General features: G+C 40.8%; 3 protein-coding genes across 6 annotated transcripts in view; 1 reads left to right on the top strand and 2 right to left on the bottom strand.

Moving 5' to 3' along the window:
* Nucleotides 1–2,185, top strand: part of lef1 (lymphoid enhancer-binding factor 1) — a 49,339-nt gene extending 47,154 nt beyond the window's left edge. For 2 of the 4 annotated variants that reach the window (XM_070552625.1, XM_070552624.1), the window contains exon 10: nt 1,961–2,185. In XM_070552625.1, the coding sequence (XP_070408726.1) occupies nt 1,961–2,040 (80 nt within the window). In that variant the 3' untranslated portion in view covers nt 2,041–2,185. The remainder of the gene's footprint in view (nt 1–1,960) is intronic. The other 2 variants (XM_070552627.1, XM_070552626.1) reach the window with 1 other exon arrangement.
* A 2,161-nt stretch (nt 2,186–4,346) lies between these two features.
* Nucleotides 4,347–9,534, bottom strand: hadh (hydroxyacyl-CoA dehydrogenase). Its single transcript, XM_070552629.1, has 8 exons — nt 9,351–9,534; nt 8,736–8,864; nt 8,510–8,667; nt 5,135–5,261; nt 4,950–5,039; nt 4,792–4,864; nt 4,596–4,712; nt 4,347–4,524 (listed from the first exon to the last, which is right to left on the bottom strand). The coding sequence occupies exons 1-8, from the start codon at nt 9,465–9,467 to the stop codon at nt 4,406–4,408; spliced, it is 930 nt and encodes a 309-aa protein (XP_070408730.1). The 5' UTR covers nt 9,468–9,534; the 3' UTR covers nt 4,347–4,405.
* Nucleotides 9,535–12,538: 3,004 nt separating this feature from the next.
* LOC139070404 (extracellular superoxide dismutase [Cu-Zn]-like) lies at nt 12,539–17,839 on the bottom strand. The gene is made up of 3 exons (XM_070552631.1): nt 17,689–17,839; nt 15,883–16,527; nt 12,539–12,739 (listed from the first exon to the last, which is right to left on the bottom strand). Coding segments are annotated over exons 1-3 (660 nt in total). The 5' UTR covers nt 17,703–17,839; the 3' UTR covers nt 12,539–12,738.
* Nucleotides 17,840–20,596: the final 2,757 nt, after the last annotated feature.

The following is a 20,596-nucleotide window of genomic DNA, read 5'->3' as shown; positions in this document are numbered from 1 at the left end:
TGCCTTTTGCAGACAATTGTTTCCTGCACGTTCTGCAAACGGGATAGCCGTCTTCTATTAACTGTCCCTCAGCATTTTTCAGAAATCCAAAATATGCCCATACTTCCGAGTTAGTCTTCTTTGAGGGCTGATGGATGTCCTGGGCGCTGCCGTCTCCTCCTTCGGCCGTTATTTCAGCTTCAAAGTTTTGGTGCCGTTGCAAACTAAAAAGTGCGTGTGCGCGCCGCGGGAACTTCAGCTGAAGCGACGGTGGCTGGTAAGGGTCACCGCGCTGAAACCGCGGCCACGGTAAACCCACCGAGATAATTTAGTTTTTTAAAAACTGGACGGTTATTTTTATTGTCAACTTTTTTACCGGGTTTTACTGCTATACCGGTTACCGTGACAACCCTAGATCAGCAACATTTTGTGTGACAAACATGCAAAAGAATAAGAAATCAGGAAGAGGGCAAATGGTTTTTCACACCACTGTATCTAAAGATAATCTTGTCAGATATTCCCGCTGTGTGTGGTGTGTTAAGAGTGCTCTGGACTTCTCAGAAGGACTTCGGGACCACTCTGATCATAAGTGTGGGGTTGTTATAGCCTGGTATTGAGGACAAACAAGTGTGTGGCCTGTTTAGTGTTACACATAGCCAATTAGGAAGTGTAACAAAAGCATGCTGCGCATAGCGAGGATAATCCAAATCTGTGTCCGTGAGTGAAATTGTTTTGTGTAGTTTTGCTGTGAAGCAGGACACCTCAAACCTCGAGACCAAAAGTGTTCTATCCATTATTTTATTGCAGTGTGTGGGGTTTCATGTTTCAGATGTCATTCAACAATTTTAAAATCCCTTCACTTAAAAACGATATAAGTTGTAGCAACTCTAAAAGTTAGCCGGTTGTAAATATTCAGCCAACGATTACTTGAAGTTCATCAAAATAAAACCTGAAAAGTTCATGAAATATTAGCTGATGGCAGAAACAAATCCAAGTATGCACTTATGAATGTTCTACTTCTATTGGTTGATTTGAACATTAGTGACGACAGAATCACTCCTGGTACTTTTGGTAAATCTTTCCATGGGATTGGTGTGAGCAACAATGAATTGTTACACAAAAAGGGAAAAAAAACACTTTTTTGTTTTGACCTTTAACATCTGAAGGCCAATAGTGAATTGTATAAAAATAGAAGAAAGAACTCTCCTGAAACAGAAAATGAGTTCCTGGTTAGATCCTGGACAAGCCCCCAAATCTCATGCAGGAAATAGTTCTCAGATATGTTGCATGGTTCATAATAAATCACTCCATGTCTTATTGAATCAGTGTAAAACAAAATGTTTAGGTTTGCAATTGATGGCTGGTATTTTAAAAACGACAGCAAGGCTATTCAATGAGGATCAAATTATGTGCATTTTACGCTTTTCTGATGTGCTTAAGTGCTAAAAACCCAACGTGTGTGTATTTGCAGAGACCCACAAACCCCTGTAGTGTTTGCCATGACCCACCTGCAGCATGCTTTAAAAATGTCAACCAGAAGCTTTTGGTGAAAGAGTAGGCACTGCCAGCCAGGCCATGTGCTCCCCCCCTCCCCAATTGGTGTTGGACTACATCAAAGCTAGACCAACCCACGTCCTGTCACTGACCTTTAACACCCACCCCACCCCCATAGATCAGTCAGGGCTCAGCTCTGCCAAAGGCTTTCATTCTATCAGCTGTAACACTTAAAGAAAAAAAACCCAGAAAGCAGCTAATGATGGATTGGATAGATGTTGATGACAGATAGTCTGCTTCTCCTTCAGTAGAGGAGCATGCCTCAGAGATGAGAAACTTCTGAGTCATCTCAGCGTCTGTCTGCTGTTAGTTTAGAAGAATGTGAGCAATGTTTTGGTGGGAATCGTTTTTAAATGCACATTTTTTTTCCTTCTGTGACCAGACTCGGTTGATTAATCAGTCTTTTCTCATCTCTCTCCCCCTTCAGGAGGAAAGCGGAACAATTTCTCCACATGCAAAGCAAAGGCAGCAGCTACAGGGCCTCTGCTAGAAATGGAGGCCTGTTAGATTCCATGAAGACCCTAAAAGTCTCCAAAAGTGACACCTCCAGTTCTCAGAGGACACCCCTCTTCCTCATTCCTCATCCTTACTGAACTCCACCCGCACTTCCCCCTCAACACAGTCACTTCATCACAAAAAACGAAAAAAGGACAAAAAAAAACCTTTACACCGTTTGACTCTCTGAAGGCTTTAGAGACATTGAGCTGAATAAGACAATCAGGATTCGGAGGAGCACCCTCACCTAACTTCACCCTCACACTGACCCCCTCTCAAAAAAGCCCCACATCTGTTTTTTGTCATTTCCCTTCAAATATCAGCTTTACAGCGATCTCAGAGGGCACTGCACTGAAAAAAAAAAACCAAGCATCGGTTGTGATGTGTGCACAGACTTCTTCCCTGCACCACCCGAACACTCCCGACACCTGGCACTAAGTTATTATAAGTTATTTGTCACCCGTTCTTTTTGTACAGCTCATAAGGCCGACACTCAGTCCCTCCCCTCCAACACACCCCTCTTCTATCTCACTGGATTTTTTTAAACCATTTGGGTTTTCGCCCGATCGACCAAACACTTTTTTTCGACTGCACTAAGGACGATGGAGGGATTTCATTTCATCGATAAAAAATAAAAATAAACATCCTGGCGGCACCGTTTGAGTTCGTTGCTGACCAAGTTGTTGCAAAACAGGATCAACATTTAGATTTTTCATTTTAGACAGAATTTTGAATGCGTTTTATTTTGTATCTTGTTTCATTCTGTTGGTGTATATTTTAGTGATTTTTTTTTATAGTGGTATATATGAACATACGCTTTGGACACAAGAAAGCCATTTTTCTTGTTAAAGCATCTTGCAGAAAAATTGAAACTTAAGGCTTTTTTTGATAACTATTTGTAACAAATAGTGACCTCGAGTCTTGCTCAGATGTAAAATAATGCTCAGTATGTGTACTTTTTAAAAACTGTCAGGATATGTCGATTTTTTTCTTGATATTTTTGCAGGCTACATTAGGACAAAGGCAGCAGTTGACGGCTCAGAGGCCTATATTTTATTGTTGGAAAACATGACAAATGAAGCAGATATATATATTTACCCCAGCACTTGACAGTCTTTCTTTCATTGCAATGGACCTTTTTGTCTTCTCTTTCTGGTAGCTTATAGTGTGGTCTTTTAGCCATGTTGTTTATTCCACTCGGACATCTCTGTAACATTTTTGATTTAATGCTCTATTTTAGTATTTACTTGATAAATTCCTTTTTAAAAATGTTTTTTGGGTCACTGTTAGCTTGGAATAGCATTTTGCTCACCAAGTGGTCATATATGAATTGTTTTAACATGTTTTAATTTGTTTTTGTTTAAAAAAATTTAAAGAAAATAAAAAGGCACCATTGGCTCATTTGATTGCTTTTGTGGTGGATCGACTGGAGTCCGGTGGAATGATTGGCATACCCTCTTCTTCCTTGGAGGTTGTCATTTTGCATTTAGAAGCAATTTTTTTCTTTATATTGTCAGACCCAGATTAACCTGCTTAAAGATGAACAGCAATTTAAAACATTCACACTGAGCATTTAATTTCTGTGAAAGTGTCAACATTTGATGTAAATGTTGATTTATAGTCGAGATCAAAATTAATTTATAATTCTCTCCTAAAGCGCTTCAAGCTGTATTTTGTGGTGAAACACCACCATCTAGTGGCCAGTTTATGCTAAGTCATATTTTCCAATTGGAACGGGATATCAATCAATCAAATCTTTATTTATAAAGCGCCTTCCGCAACCCTGTCAGGAAGCCCAAAGCGCTGAATCTTTGATAATCTTTGATATCTTTGTGTTTATGATACTGTTAATTGAGCAATTTTAATGTTATTTTTCAAAAGCACCCACTAACATGCATATCTTGCAAAATCACTGGGGAAAACAATTTTATTATGAGCACAATTGTTCCATTTATTAGAAATTTATTTTAATGTATGAAAATTACGGTTTTTGAACCATGCATTGCATTTTAGGATTATTAAAAAATTACCAAATGCATCCCCTTGATATTTTTAGATTATTTTTAGAATTCTATAACCTTAAAAAATTTGAGTTAAGCTGTTTGAGTGATTAATATCTAGTGGCATTGTTTACATAAATGCTGCTATTGCATCAGTCACCCTGACTAGTAGATACTTTTCAGATGAGCTGCCTTGAATCACATTCATAGAACTCAAAAATGATTTTATTATCTTCCATTTTTAATTTTACAAACACCAATCAAGAGCAGCCTTCAAATATTCTGTTTAACTAGATTTAAATAAGCACAGATCTTCAGTGTTCTTCAGTGGATGTTTAATAAAACAAACACGAAGTTGTGTCAAAATCCATACTGCATCATTTATGCTTGTAGAACCCCTCCCCAGTTTTTCTGCCAAGTTTGCCCTCTGCAACCAACTTGTTTAGCAACTCGCTCTGGGCGAAAAGCGGGTTGTTGGGCTCCATGGCGCTCCAACCTGAAGATGCAAAGAGGAAATCAGAAGGTTGTAGATGAACTTTTGCACTGGCAACATGTTATTCAACTCACCATCTATGATGAACTTCACTGTGTCCAGTCCCACGTAGTCGCCGAGCTCAAAGGGACCCATGGGATAGCCGGCGCCAAGTTTCATAGCAATATCAATGTCTTCTTTGGATCCATGACCTCGAGAACAAAACAGAATTAAAACCCCGCAAATGTGTTAAAAGTGTGAGAAACGGAGCTGTTTGATAAACACACACACCTCTTTCATACAGCCGCAGGGCCTCCATCATGTAAGGAACTAACAGACGGTTTACAATAAATCCAGGTGTATCCTAAAAAAATAAAAGTGGAATAATGAAAAATGTAACAAGAGCAATGAGAAAAACAAGCACCCCTGTGGATTTGGATTCGTCTGACCTTGCAGGACACTGGCGTTTTACCGAGTGCCTTGCTGAAGTTCAGGAGTGAATCAAACGTCTCTTGGCTCGTTGCTGAGGTTCCAATGACCTGTGGAGGACTCGTATTTTAGTTTAATAGTTCAAAGTTAGAGCAGAAATAAAGCTTTCAGTTACACCCGGATACAAACACTTTTACACTTTTACCTCAACAAGCTTCATCATAGGCACTGGGTTAAAGAAATGAAGGCCACCAAATCTGTCAAGCCTGCTGGTGGAGCTGGCGATGTCGCTGATCGGCAGGGAGGATGTGTTGCTGGCAAAGATGGTGTTTCTGCGACAGAAGACAGTGAAAAGGCTTTTTTAATAGTCTTTTTTAGTAAATATAATAAAGTAGTGCCCGATAGTTCCAGATTTTGTTGTTTTGATCCACAACCGGCCCATACCATGACACTACCACCAAAACCCAATGTTTCTGACTTCAACAAAGTTTTTCAGCCAACAAAATATATTTTTTGTTTTGTGTACTTGTAATTGGAAATGTGCTAACGGGCGCTGGGACTGTTTCTGAAGAGCCGTTGGTTCTTGATTCAAATCAACTCAGTTTATTTACATAACGCCAGCTTTTCCTAAGGAAACCTAACAGATGGCATCGAGTCACTGACTTGTGTCAGAGACTTTACAGCAATCCCCGTACTAAGCAAGCAGTGGAGAGGAAAAGTTGTTCTTCAAACAAATCTGTTAACGTAATCTAGCCCCCTTTTTTTTAAACAATGGCGCCACTTTGCCACAAAACGGAGGCAGCATCAGAAGCCTTGGGTCATTCATAAGCGGTCAGCCTGTGGCGGTGATGTGGTGCGATCATGTGTCTTCAAAAAACATTACACAAGGGGTATGGGGCGGTCTCCGTGCTGTCACAGAAATCCTTTTGGCTCACCCCGGGTCCACACTGGGATCATCAGTGGCGTGGAACAGCAGTGGAACATCACCGCTTCAAATACAATCCAAACCAGCTGCGGCGCGAAAAATTGTCGGGGATACGTCGATTTCCACAATTAACATAGAGTTAGACAGGACATCACACGGTATCAGCGTAAAATGTCCGATAATTTGCTAAACAAAAGTTTATTGCAGAGATGCGATGTCTTGTCTTCGTTTATATATGTGACCTCACGGCTTATTTGCTACTCATATCTTTTGAGAAGGGCAATGGTGTCGTTTTCTTCACGGACATGATCTCCTTTCTCTTCCATCTGCTTTAATGGCGGATGATGTCTCAAGAGATTTGGTGATTTTGCGAGTCTTGTGAGGAGGACAGCTGAGATGCCACGCCGCTCGCCTCAAAAAACCTTCCTGCTGCCATTCCACGCCAATGATGCCCCTAGCGTGGACCCGGGCCGAGACACTTGTTTTTACCCCGGTTGTTTTTTTGCGAGCCGCTCTAAAAAATGGCTTTCATTCACAGTCCCTGTGAACTGTCTGGGAATCTGTGCTTCACCTCTAACGGCCAGAAGCTCCTGCGCCTCCACCGCTTCAGTCAACCATCAGTTGATTCTGTGTACAAATGCCCAACACACTCCCCATGTTTACTTGCAATTCAGTGTTGTTGTAGGGCTGGGCAATAAATCGAAAATGTATCGTTATTGAAATTTCTGACTCTTATCGTGATAATTTTTCCCACGTCAATAAATATGATAATTAAAAAATGAAAATATGTGTGTAGGTTGGCAACGTTCATGTCCCTTTAAGAAGCTGTACCACCTTGAATCACTACAAATGTGACTCAACATAATACATGTGACAACCCCATCTAGTGGACAACTTTTGTTTCTGTGCATACATGTAGTTATCGTCCATTTATCATTATCGAGGTTAAATCCTCAATATATCGTGATATTATTATTACATCAAGACTGGATTACTGTAATTCATTACTCTCAGGAAGTCCACAGAATGTAGTTAAAAGTCTTCAGCTTGTCCAAAATGCTGCAGCTAGAGTTCTGATGAGAATTAAAAAGAGAGATCATATCTCTCCTGTCTTAGCTTCCCTACATTGGCTACCTGTTAAATTCAGAATAGATTTTAAGATCCTTCTTCTCACATATAAAGCTCTTAATAATCAAGCTCCATCATACATCAGTGATCTGATTGTTCCATACGTTCCTAACCGAGCACTTCGCTCTCAGACTGCAGGTTTACTGGTGGTTCCCAGAATATCTAAAATTAGGATGGGAGGCAGATCTTTTAGTTATCAGGCTCCTCTCCTGTGGAACCATCTCCCAGCTTTAGTCCGTGAGGCAGACACTTTGTCTACTTTTAAGAATAGGCTTAAAACATTTTTATTTGATAGGGTCTATGGTTAAAATCTGATGTTAGCCTAAATCTGGACAAGTGGGGGAGTAGAGGGAGGTGGAGTGTACAGTCGGTAAAGACGGCTCTCCCTTGCCCTGCCTCCAACATGCCTACATCTAAAAGGCTAGGTCATCCAGAGTTAGCTCTGTAGTTATGCTGCTATAGGCTTAGACTGCTGGAGGACACACTGACCACTTCTCACACTCTACTGCTTTCTTCTACAATCTGCTCTTTAACTGTATTATTTCCTGCTATTTCAGCTGTTAACTTTATTTTCTCTCTAAGTGTTTTTCTCCCCAGAAGAAGCTACAATGATGTTCTGCTGAGCTGTGGTGGCCTCATGGAGGGGGCCATCGACTAGCACACTGCTGCTAACCACTTAAACATTCTCTCTCTCCTGATAATAACTTTTTGCTTTCCTTGACATTGGATGTGCTACTACTAGTTTACCCGTTTAATTATAGATCCACTAGGATAAATACAATAAAGTTTATCTCTCACCAAATAGAATATTTACTAAGAAATCACAATATAACCACAGACACATTGCTTGGGGTGTGTGTGTGTGTGTGTGTGTGTGTGTGTGTGTGTGTGTGTGTGTGTGTGTGTGTGTGTGTGTGTGTGTGTGTGTGTGCGTGCTCTGTCTTCTCCATCCCCAGTGAGTCGTGGAGGATGGCTGCTTATACTGAGCCAGGATCCTCTGGAGGTTTCTTCCTGTTAAAAGGGAGTTTTCCTCTCCACTGTCGTTTTATGCTTGCTTAGTATGAGGATTGCTGTATAGTCACTGACACTAGTCAGTGACTCGATGCAATTTGCTGGGTTCCTTATATAGGAAACTTTTTTTCTGATTGGCTTAATGAACTGACCTGAACTGGAATGTTTATTATGCAAAGTGCCTTGAGACGACTCTTGTCGTGATTTGGCGCTTTATAAATAAACTTGAATTGAATATTGATTTTAGGCCATATCGCCTAGCACTATGTTGCTGCCAGCCGGGGGTCAGCCTACGTTCAACACGATCATGACATCACCCTCTGATGAGCGAAAGGCGTTATATTCTTTCACAAGTCCGGTGTCACGAATGCAAACATATTCCTGCATCGCCGTGCCGTTTCCATAAGATACACGGTTGTAGTAATATCACCCTGATCTGCCTCCACGGTGTGTATTAGGAAACAGTGCTTAGATGTTAGTCCTTGTAACCTCAAAGACGACCGTAGCAGTGCTTACGCAGGCGCTAGCTTGTCCAGACGACCAAAAAGATCCTGCTTAATTTTCAGATTTTCCACAATGGCTTCCAGCACGAGATCTGAAGCTGGAACAGCAGAGGCGGCGTCTGTGGAGGTGGACACATTCTTCAGGACCTTCTGGACGAATTCTTCACCTGCCTAGAAAAATGCATAAAGCACCATTTTCACTACTTCACACGATCAATTCCTCTTAGAAGTAATCTCACCTCTGGTTTGTCCGTAAACTTCTTCTTCGCCACTCGATTGAGGCTCCCTTGGATGCCTTTGACGGACTTCTTCAGGATGTCCTCGGACGTGTCCACCAGAGTCACCGTGTGGCCCGTGGATGCAGCGACCTTTTAAAAATTATAAGTTTATTTAAAACCAGAAAGCATTTTTAAAGTCTGTCAGAAAAATGTGTGCTTTGTAATATGTGATGTTGTTTATTTCATTTAAAGCTGCATATTCATTTGTAAAAAAAAATAAAAATAAAAATCAAACAATTCAACCAACTTTATCCAGAATACACCAGTATACTTCCTAAAATGAAATAAAAACCAATGAAATGATGAGGCCCGTTCACGATCAACAATTAGCTCAATAACTGGGTCAAAGGTTAAACCCCTTTTTTAAGGTCAAAATAAACGTTATGAGTAAAAACGTCTCTAAAACACAGTTCAACGGGATAATCTGGTATGAATGCAGAGGATTTCCACCAGCTGCTCAGTGAGTTACAGAGAGGAAGAGCCCAGAGCTCCAAGCTGTCTTTTCCAGCCCCGCGGAGACTTCAGACCATCTGAGGACATCCCGATTGTCCAGAAAATGAGAATTATCACGCTTACTTGAGCGATCCCCGCCCCCATCTGCCCCCCTCCGATGATGGTCACATGTTTAATAACGGCGCTGCGAACGGCCGAGGACGAAAAGCCCCTGCTGATCTGATGAGTGAAGAAAGCCATGATCTGTAGAGCCAAGTACGGACAGAGAGCAGTCACGTGGTCATTCAAGCAGCAAAACTTCTTCTTCTATGGTTTTGTAGTAAGGTTGCGTTTTTGCCCCCTCCTGGACAAGAGGGGGAAACTTAAGTTTTTATTGTTTTTGAATAAAACAAAGATGTGTTTTAAATGTTTATGGTTAGGATTTCAAATTAAAAACTTTTTTTTTAGTTTGATAAAACTGTTTTGCTTTTTTAAAATCAGCTTAGCGCATGGACACTTTTTGTGTTTTTTGCAGGGTGACATTACATTTGCATGATAGGAACCTTCTTTTAGACTTATTTTAATCATCAGGTTTTATCATTGAAAAATGGCAACGCAAGGCAGCTTTATTTATAAAGCACATTTCAAACACAGAGGCAATTTAACGTGCTTTACAATTGTCAGGACATGATATGAGAACAACATAAAAACACACATTAACATACACACAGATAGAAGGGGACTAGAAAGTACAGCACCGATTACAGTGGAGATAACGCAGCAAAAGAAACAATGCTTTTAAAACGCTGAAGAGTAAATTAGGGTTTTTTAGTTAACTCCAGGGTTGGAGCACATCTGAGCTCATGGGGAAGCTGATTCCATATGTGAGCAAGATAGTAGCTGAAAGCATCTCAACCTTGTTTTGTTCTGACCCGAGGTTCTACCAGCTGACTGTTTCCAAGGGACCTCAGCGCCCTATTGGGTGTACATTCAAGAATAAGACTGGACATGTATTTTGGTTCCATGCCATTGAGTGATTGATAAACTAGTAGGAGCACTTTGAAATCTATTCTGTACTTTACTGGTAACCAGTGTGAGATCTAAGAACAGGAGTGATGTGCTCCGTTCTCTTAGTTCTCGTTGAGACTCTAGCAGCAGCATTCTGAATAAGCTGCAGTTGCTTCACAGCTTTTTTGGGAAGACCAGGTAGGAGATCATTGCAGTAGTCCATCCGACTAGAAATAAAAGCATGAATACGTTTCTATAAGTCTGGTCCAGACATGAGACCTCTGACTCTTGATGACAATTTGATGAAGGTGATAAAACGCTGATTTAGTTATAGCCTTAATATGTCCAGAGAAGCTCAGGTTTGAGTCAGGAATAACGCTGAGATTTCTGACCTGGGTTTTTGTCTTTATTCCCCTGGAGTCTAGCTGAGCAATAACATCCATTCTATCCTTCTTGTTGCCAAAGACAATAACTTCAGTCTTGTCTTTGTTAAGCCGAATTAAGTTTGACTGCATCCAGTTGTTTACTTGCTCTAGGCACTGACAGAGTGAGTCCAGAGGCCGATAGTCACTAGGTGATAAGGCTAGGTATATCTGTGTGTCATCAGCATAGCTGTGATAGGCGATGATGTTATTAAGTCTGACCTGACCCAGGGGGAGCATATAGAGATTAAACAGTAGTGGTCCTAGAACAGAGCCTTGGGGGACCCCACATGTCATGGCGATCTGCTTTGACTGGTAATCCCTAATAGAGACAACATAGCCACTGTCTTTGAGATAGGATTGGAACCAGCCAAGCACTGTGCCTGAAAGTCCCACCCAGTTTGTGAGTATGTCCAGAAGGATGATGTGGTCCACAGTATCGAAAGCTGCACTGAGGTCCACCATCATCAGGACAGATGCTTTACCTGAATCAGTGTTGAGACGAATGTCATTTACTACCTTGAACAGTGCAGTCTCAGTGCTGTGGTGCTGTCTAAAGCCTGACTGAAAACCATCCACATTGTTATTTCACTCTAAATTTTTGATTATTTGGATCATTATCGCCTTTTCAATGATTTTTCCAATGAGATCGATCGGTAGTTGCTCAACACTGAGGGATCTAATTTCCTCTTCTTTAGAAAGGGTTTAACAGCAGCAGTTTTCGGATTTGGGGAAAAAGACCTGACATTAAGGAGCAGTTAACATGGCTTATAATTGTTGTTGCCCCATGAAACGAGATGGCGCCTCATGGGGCAACTCTTCTTTCTCTAAATAAACAAACAAATACGTAAATAATTCTATGACTTTGTCCACAAAGAGGATTTGGAAAAAAAAAGATTTTATGTGAAACTCAAAAAACTAGAATATGGTGCAAAAGTTCATTTATTTTAGTAACTCAATTTAAAATGTGAAACTAATATATTTTTCATTACAGGCAGAGCTGAATATTTCAAGCTGGTGTTTGTTATAATTGTGATGATTTGGGTTTACAGCTTATGAAAACCCCAAATTCTAAATATCAGTAAATTAGAATACTCAAGAAAATGTAACTGAGTAAAAGTAACCAGTTCTTACCTTTGTATTTATGCAACATTAAAACCAAACAGCAATATTTAATCTAAAAATGCTGTCAAGGAGGTGTTTATTTATTTATTTAAAGACTAAAGCATCACTATATGGCTATTCTGAGTTTTTAATCCCATTATAGACACTTAAGTAGTATGAAGTAAACACAACAAAATCATCTCTTATGCTACTTAAGGTAGAAAATGGATGCAATAGATCCAATTTCAAAATAGCTTCTGGTTTTATTGGGTAGCTGTCAAAATTCTACCTCCAATAGAGGAAATCGGATCACTAAATTATAATCCAACAGAAGGAACCTGAAAATCTGTTTTTCTAGAATTACAATGAATCCTAATTCTTATGTGATAACATTCCTCTGGCGCCACCTGCTGGAATGTTTACTAAAATAATCTGATCAGGAAATTTATTTAGAATAAAAAGTGAGCTCGACAATGTTTCACTACTAAATAAAAAACTAATCCAGCTTGGATGGATATTGAATTAAGTTCAATTAAATTGCCACTGATTACACACATATTCTGCCAATTTAAAGCAATTAATCTGGAACTGATAATCCTGCAGTGCAGAATATGATTGATATTTGGGATGTGAGGGAAGCAGTTATGAATTTAAATGACAATATTTGTCACTTTAGCCCTGTGTGAGGAAGTGATCCTGAAATGTGGATGCAGAGTCCTTATTTGGGCAAACGTAGTAAGTTAGGCGACCTTATTAATGAACATTGATTTTCAAAAGAAAAAGTGACAAAATGCGAAATACCAACAAAAAAACTTTTATAGTTTTTACAAATAAGAAGCTTTATCTCTTCAACACCAAACCAACCCATCCAAATGCCACATCTTACACCCATAGAATTATTGTGATTGTAATAATGTTATTTAAGAAATGGATGACATCCGGGTCTTTGGAAACAACCTGGTTTTGCATGAGGATATCTCAGATGACGGGAAAATCTGTCTGAAGTCACAAAAACAGAAAAAAATTGTTTATCTGAAACAATTACAATATAATGATGTCATACAAACACATATAAACAACACTGGTTAAGATGAACAAGTACAACAACAGAATGTCAGGCACAGGTTTTCTGCAGAAATCTGATTTAATGATTTTTGGTAAATCACTTAGTAAATTGCGAAAAAGCAGAGAGTTTATGTTAATATGACTTGTTTTTGATATGTGTAAGTGGATTTCATTTCATAAATAGTAATAATTTTGGTCCTAGAGCTGCGGAAACATCAGATGTGACACATTTTTAGATGTTCAGGTAAAATGAGACACTCGTCAACTAAAATGATCCATTTGAATTACAGTGGAAACCAGTCCTTTCTGATGATCCATTTAACAACGAATAAGCATCAACATATATGCACAGGGCAAATAACACATTATCACACACTCAAGTGTTGATCTAAAGATTCACGAATAACAACTCTGTCATTTTGGCAGAGGGACACAGATCACTGATTGTAGCACAAGTTGAGGTTGACGGTTCTTGTGGTTTGAACAGGTTAGAGAGCGTCTCTTCTTGGGGAACACAATCAGAGCTGACTGCTGTTTCTTCAGATCCTGCTAACGCACCCAAGAATTTCAAAAGTGGTTGCACCTTGGCTACCACTGCAGGCTGAAGGACGGGACTGTAGGACTCTAGGCCTTCTTATCATGCATCTCAAAAATTGCATGTGCTTTTTTATACTGCATTAGGTGTTGATAATTATGTGCCCTCTTCACCAGCTTAAACTCTTGTTCCTATTCCTAACTACCCATTTACAGTTGTGGTTGAACCACGGAACAGACTTCCTACTGTGTTTCGCGGAAAATCTAGGAATAGATCCCCAGCCGAAGCTAAATGCTTCAACAAATCCCCCGGTACAACCTCTCAACATCCCAGCTAAAGTTAAAGTCCCATTAGTCACGCACTGCTGAAATTGCATCTTCCCATTCCTGTGGGGAGTGGTGAGCTGCAGCAGTGGCTGTGCTCGGGAACTATTTGATGGTTTTATCCTCAGATCCAGCCCCTGGGTGTCAACCAGGGACGCATTGGGTCCCATTTTTAACGTCTTTAGTATAACTCAACCGGATTTGAACACCGATCTCCTAGTCCCAGGGCAAACACATACTACTGAGAAGGTCCTGTATCCCCAAAGTTGTCCTGTACCCCCAGAAGTACACCATCACACAACCTAATAAACTAGCCCAAATTCGCTCAGTCAAACATATCCCCCCCACCCCACAACATCAGAGAACTGCCGGCTGTCATGTTCTGCGTCTGCATCTCCCTCAGGTGTCTCCTTGTGTTCATCATGTGTCCCCTTGTCTGCAGCCCCTCCAGGTTCTCCCCCCCAGGTCCTGTGCCCCCATTGGTCTCCCTTAGTCACCCCTCTGTAGTTTTTCTATAGGTTCAGCCTTTCATTTAATTAGCCTCTTTTAGTGTGTTTCTTTCCCCACCGGTTTTTTAGTTCCCCTTCCTCCTTAGATCATTAGTTAATTGTCTTGCTCTTCTTGTCTGTAGGTTTGTTTTTATTCTTAGGTCATGTTATTTTCCCCTCCTCAGCTCACTTTCCTCTCCCTGATTAGTTAATTGTTTTCACACACACACCTGCAGCTCATCTCCCTCTCATCCTGCCCCAGTGTATTTAACCCTGTCTGTGTCTCAGTGTGTTGTTGGTTCATTGTTTGTGTCAGCCTCGTCTTGTCCCCCCTCCCTCTCTATGTTTTAATATCTCTCTAGGTCTCTTGTGTTCTTGGATTTCTCTAGGTTTTGATAGTAGGATTTTTGGACTTTGGTTTTTGGCTCCCTGCCTCCTTAGGATTTACTCCTTAATAAAGGATTTTACGTTTTTTCCACCTCGTGCCTCGTGTCTCTGGTTCTGCATCTTGAGTCCTAACCTTCCTCCAAATCCACACCCTGACACCGGCATTCCAAACCTAGTGTACAAATAACTGAATGACGATCCCTACTAAATGTCCTTTCTCCTAACATTCAGAAACTCCTGAAGCGCATGACCATCATCGTCATCAGAGGCTACAGAAGCTAGCTCTATTTTGGTCAGTAACATGTAGCATTGTGAGCTTTCATGCAAGGCCGTAGCATTTGCTGTGTGTACTGTGAATGTTTCACAACTCCTCTCACATAAGCTTGTAGCTTGAAATTTGATACGTTACGGCCATGTTTGTAGTTTTAAGAAGTTAGCTGTGATAATCTTGGATTTAGGCGGTTTTTAAGGCTAATCATTGGTAGATCTGATGACTACTTTGAGAATTTCGATAAAACCAGTTCATGTGGTTCATGATATATTTTGCTGACAAATACGCACAAACATCGATATTAGAGACAAGGACACTCGGTTCATTGAAATTCGTCTTTGATTAAAATTTTATAACAATTTATGGTCATTCTAGACCCCTTCTTTCCACCGGCCGTGAAAGCAGTCGCGAACGTAATAGCGGCGTTTTACCCGTTAGCACATTCCCAACCGGGAGCAATTCTGACATGAAATGGGAGCAAAAGTGTTCCACACAGCTGATGTCACAAAATCACAGGAGAATCGCAACAGCACGCGTGATTTCAGAAGCCCACACACAATAATAATAAGCAAGGAGAAAGAGCTGCATGTATCACAAATGGCCTGAACTAACTTCTGTTGTGTTTACATCGGCTGCGGGGGGGTTTAGCAGGAAATTATGTATGTTTACCTGCATGTGACTTTTATTTTGAAAGCTTCCAGATGTTTTACACGTCTTTTGTGTTTGACTTCCTGTCTGGCACAATCTAAACTGCAGAGATTGATGTGTTTTGGAAATTTAGCGCGTAAAAATAGACTAACGATAGCGTCCCTTCGATTCTGGGGCGCGTCCAAAACGTTGCACTTTGTTGCCAGTGGGAAGGAACTCATCCACTGTACCGACCGGCTAACTGCTGCGTTGTACGCTTGGCGGTGCTTTCACGTGCAGTGGAAAGGTTTCAGTTTACTGCCGAGGAACTGCTCCTACGGTTTTATGTGCTGCTGTGACGCTTGGATTTAGTTTTGTTGGTAACACACATTTTGACATTGAGCAAATTAAAAGAGAAGTGTGCAGAGAGGAGAGGAACATCTCACTACTGTGGGTCTAAAATCTCCTCAGCCGTCTTGTATACAGCTTCTGCTTGTGTGTTCCACAGACTGGAAGAGGACATCCCAATAACACAGCAGGCAAGTCTTGGACCTGCATTCCCGTGCATCAGGCTGCCAGTGTCACCTCCAAGTCCCAAGTCATCAACGCCTTCATGAACCACCACTGCTCTTCCGATCACAGACAGTCCTCCGAAAAGAGTCGCTTCAGATTCTCTCTGATCGCTGACTTTTCCTTGCTGAGGGACAAAGTTACCAAAGTCTCCTGGGTGATTGGGGTGATTCACACCATTTGGGTTGTAGTGGCCTCCAGTGGAATCGCATCCCTGGCTCAGGTCTCCGTACTGATGGATGTGCACGGCTCTAGGCTGTGGAAGGTCCTCTGTGGCAGGGAAACCGCTGAACTGGAAAAGGACTTGGAGTTTTCCCTGAAGCTCCTGTTTGAACAGCACCTGACCGTAGACTTTGGGCAGATCCTCCGGGAGCGAACTGCTGGGTCTCATTTTGCAGGATGCATACAGAGTGCCATTGTGCTGGGAAAACTCTGGTGGTAGCAGAATATCAGTGTCTCCTGAGACGCACTGGTGGCCGGCCAGCAAGACCAGCAGAGCTGTTTGCAGCCCTCTCACTGACCTAGAACAGTTAGATAAGTAAGACAATCAAACTACAAGCCACACACTTTCAGAGAAGCTTTCATAATTAAATGCTAAAGTTCTTTGTTTGCAGATATTTGAGTTTTATTATTCTGATTTAAAAAAATCTATTTTCTCACAAAAATGAACTTTTATTACAAACGCCCACATCTGCATGGATTTGTTAGTATTTTCAGAATTAAAAATAGCATTATTAAAAAATGACCATTCCATTGGAAGTCACCATAAAAACCTATAACACATTTTATCGCCGCTTGTGTTCGATCTTTGAACTATCCAAGTTCTTGTGAATACTGCAAGTTTAGAACTATTAAGTGTTCTGAGTCGCCTGTGACACATGCAGCTGAATTCTAGAATAACTCATTTCTGGATTATTTTCACTAAGAAATAATCTGATCACGCGTCAAACAGCCCGGACAGCTCCTGAAAAATGGTTAATCATGTTTACAACGGTGACAATGGACATAGCAGGATATGATGTCATCAACCCAGGATGGAGCACAGATTGGGGTCATCCTGATGACATTGTTAGCTGAAATTCCACCTTCATTCTCAGGTTGGGAAGAAAACCAGGATAAGTGTCCATTCTTTGACCTGGATGACAGTTGCCATCACGTGGCTGTTGGGCTGTTCTCATCACTGGGTTTCTCTTCCATGTCACCTTTTTAACCTGCAGGAAAAGCTCAGTGAGAGCTTACGACACTGGGTGGGGGCAAAGGTTCCTGTGTGTGTGTGTGTGTGTGTGTGTGTGTGTGTGTGTGTGTGTGTGTGTGTGTGTGTGTGTGTGTGTGTGTGTGTGTGTGTGTGTGTGTGTGTGTGTGTGTGTGTGTGTGTGTGTGTGTGTGTGTGTGTGTGCGTGTGTGTGTGTTAACTAAACTCAGATTTTACTCAAATTTCTGTCCCCTCCATCCATCCTAATCCAAATACCTGAAGGCATTAAAAAATGAAACCCAAATAAAAGCTGAATAAAAACGAAACAAATATGAAAATAATTAACATTTTTCATTGATAAAGGTTTAAATCCGTCAGCTTTGACCGGAACACAACATGAGGATTAAAAAAAAGTCTAAAAGACGTTTTTAAAACGCGTAATGACGAAATATACAAAAAAGTGTCATGCGCTAAACTAACGCACACTTACCCGTGAATGTGCATGATCAATCAAAACTTTGAGGTAATCCCTTAAAAAGCGTGTCGGGCTCCAAAAAGTCACGATGACGAGGCTGTTTTCCAACCGTGAAAACCAGTCGAGGGCGGAGCCTGTTCTCTTCTTGTCTTTGGTGCGTAAAACCTCCTTTTACGCACCAGCTCAGCCGGACTTGTCAAATAAACCTTACAAAAGTGTTTGTCTAACCTAACCTGACCTTCTGTTTTGTGCATCCAGTAAAAGCATGTCTATTGATTTTCATCCAAATCATCATTCACTACAGTTTTAGGTCTAAAACAACTCCTGCAGCTTGAAAAGTACAACTGAAAAAGGAGGAAAATTCTTAAGTTTGTACTTTATAAATTAAAAACAATTTTTAAGGAAATATGTCATTAAAGTCTAGTGAATGACTCCATACCTTTAAATTTATGTCTCCTTCTCCAGAGTATTTGAATCAAATGATTTAATCACCATTTAGATATTAACTGATTTGATGCAGATATGTTGGAATAAGTGATTAAATACAATCTGCAGTCCTGTCAGATACTATACTGGTTTCTGTTTGCACTTTTATAAGCGTCACAACCTAAATTAAGTGATTAATCAATAAGTTTAATAAATACGAGCTTAAACTCATCATAGAATAGTTTTGCTTGAAAGTTTTTGCTCTCTCTCTGAAAGTATAATGAGTTGCAGGTTTCTTTTGCATGTGTGATGATTATTATTCTTCCTTTTCTGATTTCCAAAAGACTGAGTGTGCAAAACATTGATCAATACCAGGGGCCTCATTTATCAAGCTTGCTTACGCACAAAACGGGGTCGGAAAACTACATAAGGAACTTTCCACGCAAACTTTGGGATTTATGAAAGAAAACTTAGCGGTAAAATGTGCGCAACTTTAAGCTGACTAAGGACCTGGCTTACGCACAGTTTGGACATGGAGGGCACCCGCAGTGCTGTTGCTGAGAAGGATACAATTATGAAATCCTGCAGCATTATCACTTGTACTGCTTCGTTTTCACACAGAACGAGGACCCCCACACGCACACACACACACAACCTGAAGTGCAGAATATCAGCAGGGGGGCAGATTGAGACAGAATGTCATGTGTCTGTGACAGTGTGTGTGTCCTGTCACTGTGACCCGATTGATCATGCGCCCTGGCTACTTGGGCAAGGAAGATCTCTGTTTGGCTGACTGGCTAGTGTGTGTGACTTTCACCTGGGCTGGGAGTCTGGGGATTGAATCCTGATTGGACCACTTTTTTTTATATCCGCCACAGATCTCTCTGAAGAACTCACAACATTGACGGCTTCAGCAACGCTGTGCCACTCCATGGATTTTCTCTTATTTGTTTTGCAAAAGCACTTCCTTTCATTTCTCCACCTCACCCACAGGTACCTCAATTTCTGCTTCTGTGAAATTGCGCTTCCTTGATCTGCCTTGATCTACGGTCGCCATCGTCATTGGTGGAGCGCTGCAACAGCCGGCTTATGCATATGCTTGAGATCCACAAGGCACTTTGCATTAACTATTTATGGCAGTAAGTGGGCGTGGTGAGGGCGGGATGTGACTAAAATGCAGCTGAGAAACATTCTAGATAGTTTCTGATTTATGAAGCAGCGCTCCGCCAATGACGAAGGTGCTCTTCATGTCCAAAATGTGCGTAAGCCAGGTCCTTAGTCAACTTAAAGTCGCACACATTTTTCCGTTAAGTTTTCTTCCATAGATCCCAAAGTTTGTGTGGAAAGTTGCTCACGCAGTTTTCCGACCCCGTTTTGTGCGTAAGCAAGCTTGATAAATGAGGCCCCTGGACTGTATTTATATATGTTTTTAATCCTGAGTCTGTTTATTTTATATTGCAAACAAGTTAGGACCACTTGCTGGAGATCACCGAAAAGACAGACAAGTGCTTTTCGATTTATAAAGAGATGCATCATGACGATGTAAAGACAGGGACGTGCTAGTGAAATAATGTAGCACCATGACCTTTAGTCAATGTTTAAAGACCAAAGGTGACAGATCATTTGCTGCTGTGGCCCCCAGACTCTGGAACTCTCTACCACTGAGCCTGAGACAGTGGACTCCTTTAAAAAACCGCTGAAAACTCACCTATTCAGCCTGGTTTTTGCGTGACCTTCATCACCAGCCTCTCCTTATTCTGCTCTCCCCAGGATTCACTGATTTCCCTCTTTCGTATTCTCACTTTCTCTCTCTTTCTTTGCATTTTAATCACAATTGTCATTTTTTGCTTATTTTAAACATGTTTTTGATCATTTTTTGAAATCTTTTTTATGTTTAAATTTTTTGGTTTTTGTGAAGCGCCTCATGATTTTTATCTTGACAGGTGCTACTGAAAGATCGTTTTCTTTTTCTTTCTTTCTTTCTTTCTTTTTTCTTTCTTTCTTTCTTTCTTTCTTTCTTTCTTTCTTTCTTTACACAATGTTTTCATGTTGGCTACTTGCTTATAATTTATTAGCATTTCAACTGAAGTTTTTGAAAACATAACATGCTAAATGTTAAAAGTACTGTTTATTTGGAACAAATTGCCATTGTCTTAAAAGAAACAATCTAGAACATTACTCTGAAAACCAGTTTGAAGACTTTGAGCCTGGCACCACATATTTCATGTGAAATGTGTACATCAGTTCAATTCAATTCAAAAATACTTTATTAATCCCAGAGGGAAATTCAGTTGTTTCAGTACACACAATTCCAAGATCAGACATGCATACATAGACACATGACAAGAACTGGTGACTGTGGTCATTCGCAGCGAGAGTCCTGCTACCGTTATAGATCATGAGGGTTTACATGAGGATAGAGTCAGGGGGAGGGAAAAAAGGCACTTCAGTTACCCCCGACAGAGAGGATAGCTTTGCTATGCAAGAAAAAAAACAC

Source organism: Nothobranchius furzeri, chromosome 6, assembly GCF_043380555.1.
Source record: "Nothobranchius furzeri strain GRZ-AD chromosome 6, NfurGRZ-RIMD1, whole genome shotgun sequence".
NCBI classification, from domain to species: domain Eukaryota; kingdom Metazoa; phylum Chordata; class Actinopteri; order Cyprinodontiformes; family Nothobranchiidae; genus Nothobranchius; species Nothobranchius furzeri.
Note: the sequence above shows the minus strand (reverse complement) of the source record. Positions and strands in the feature narration are given on the sequence as shown.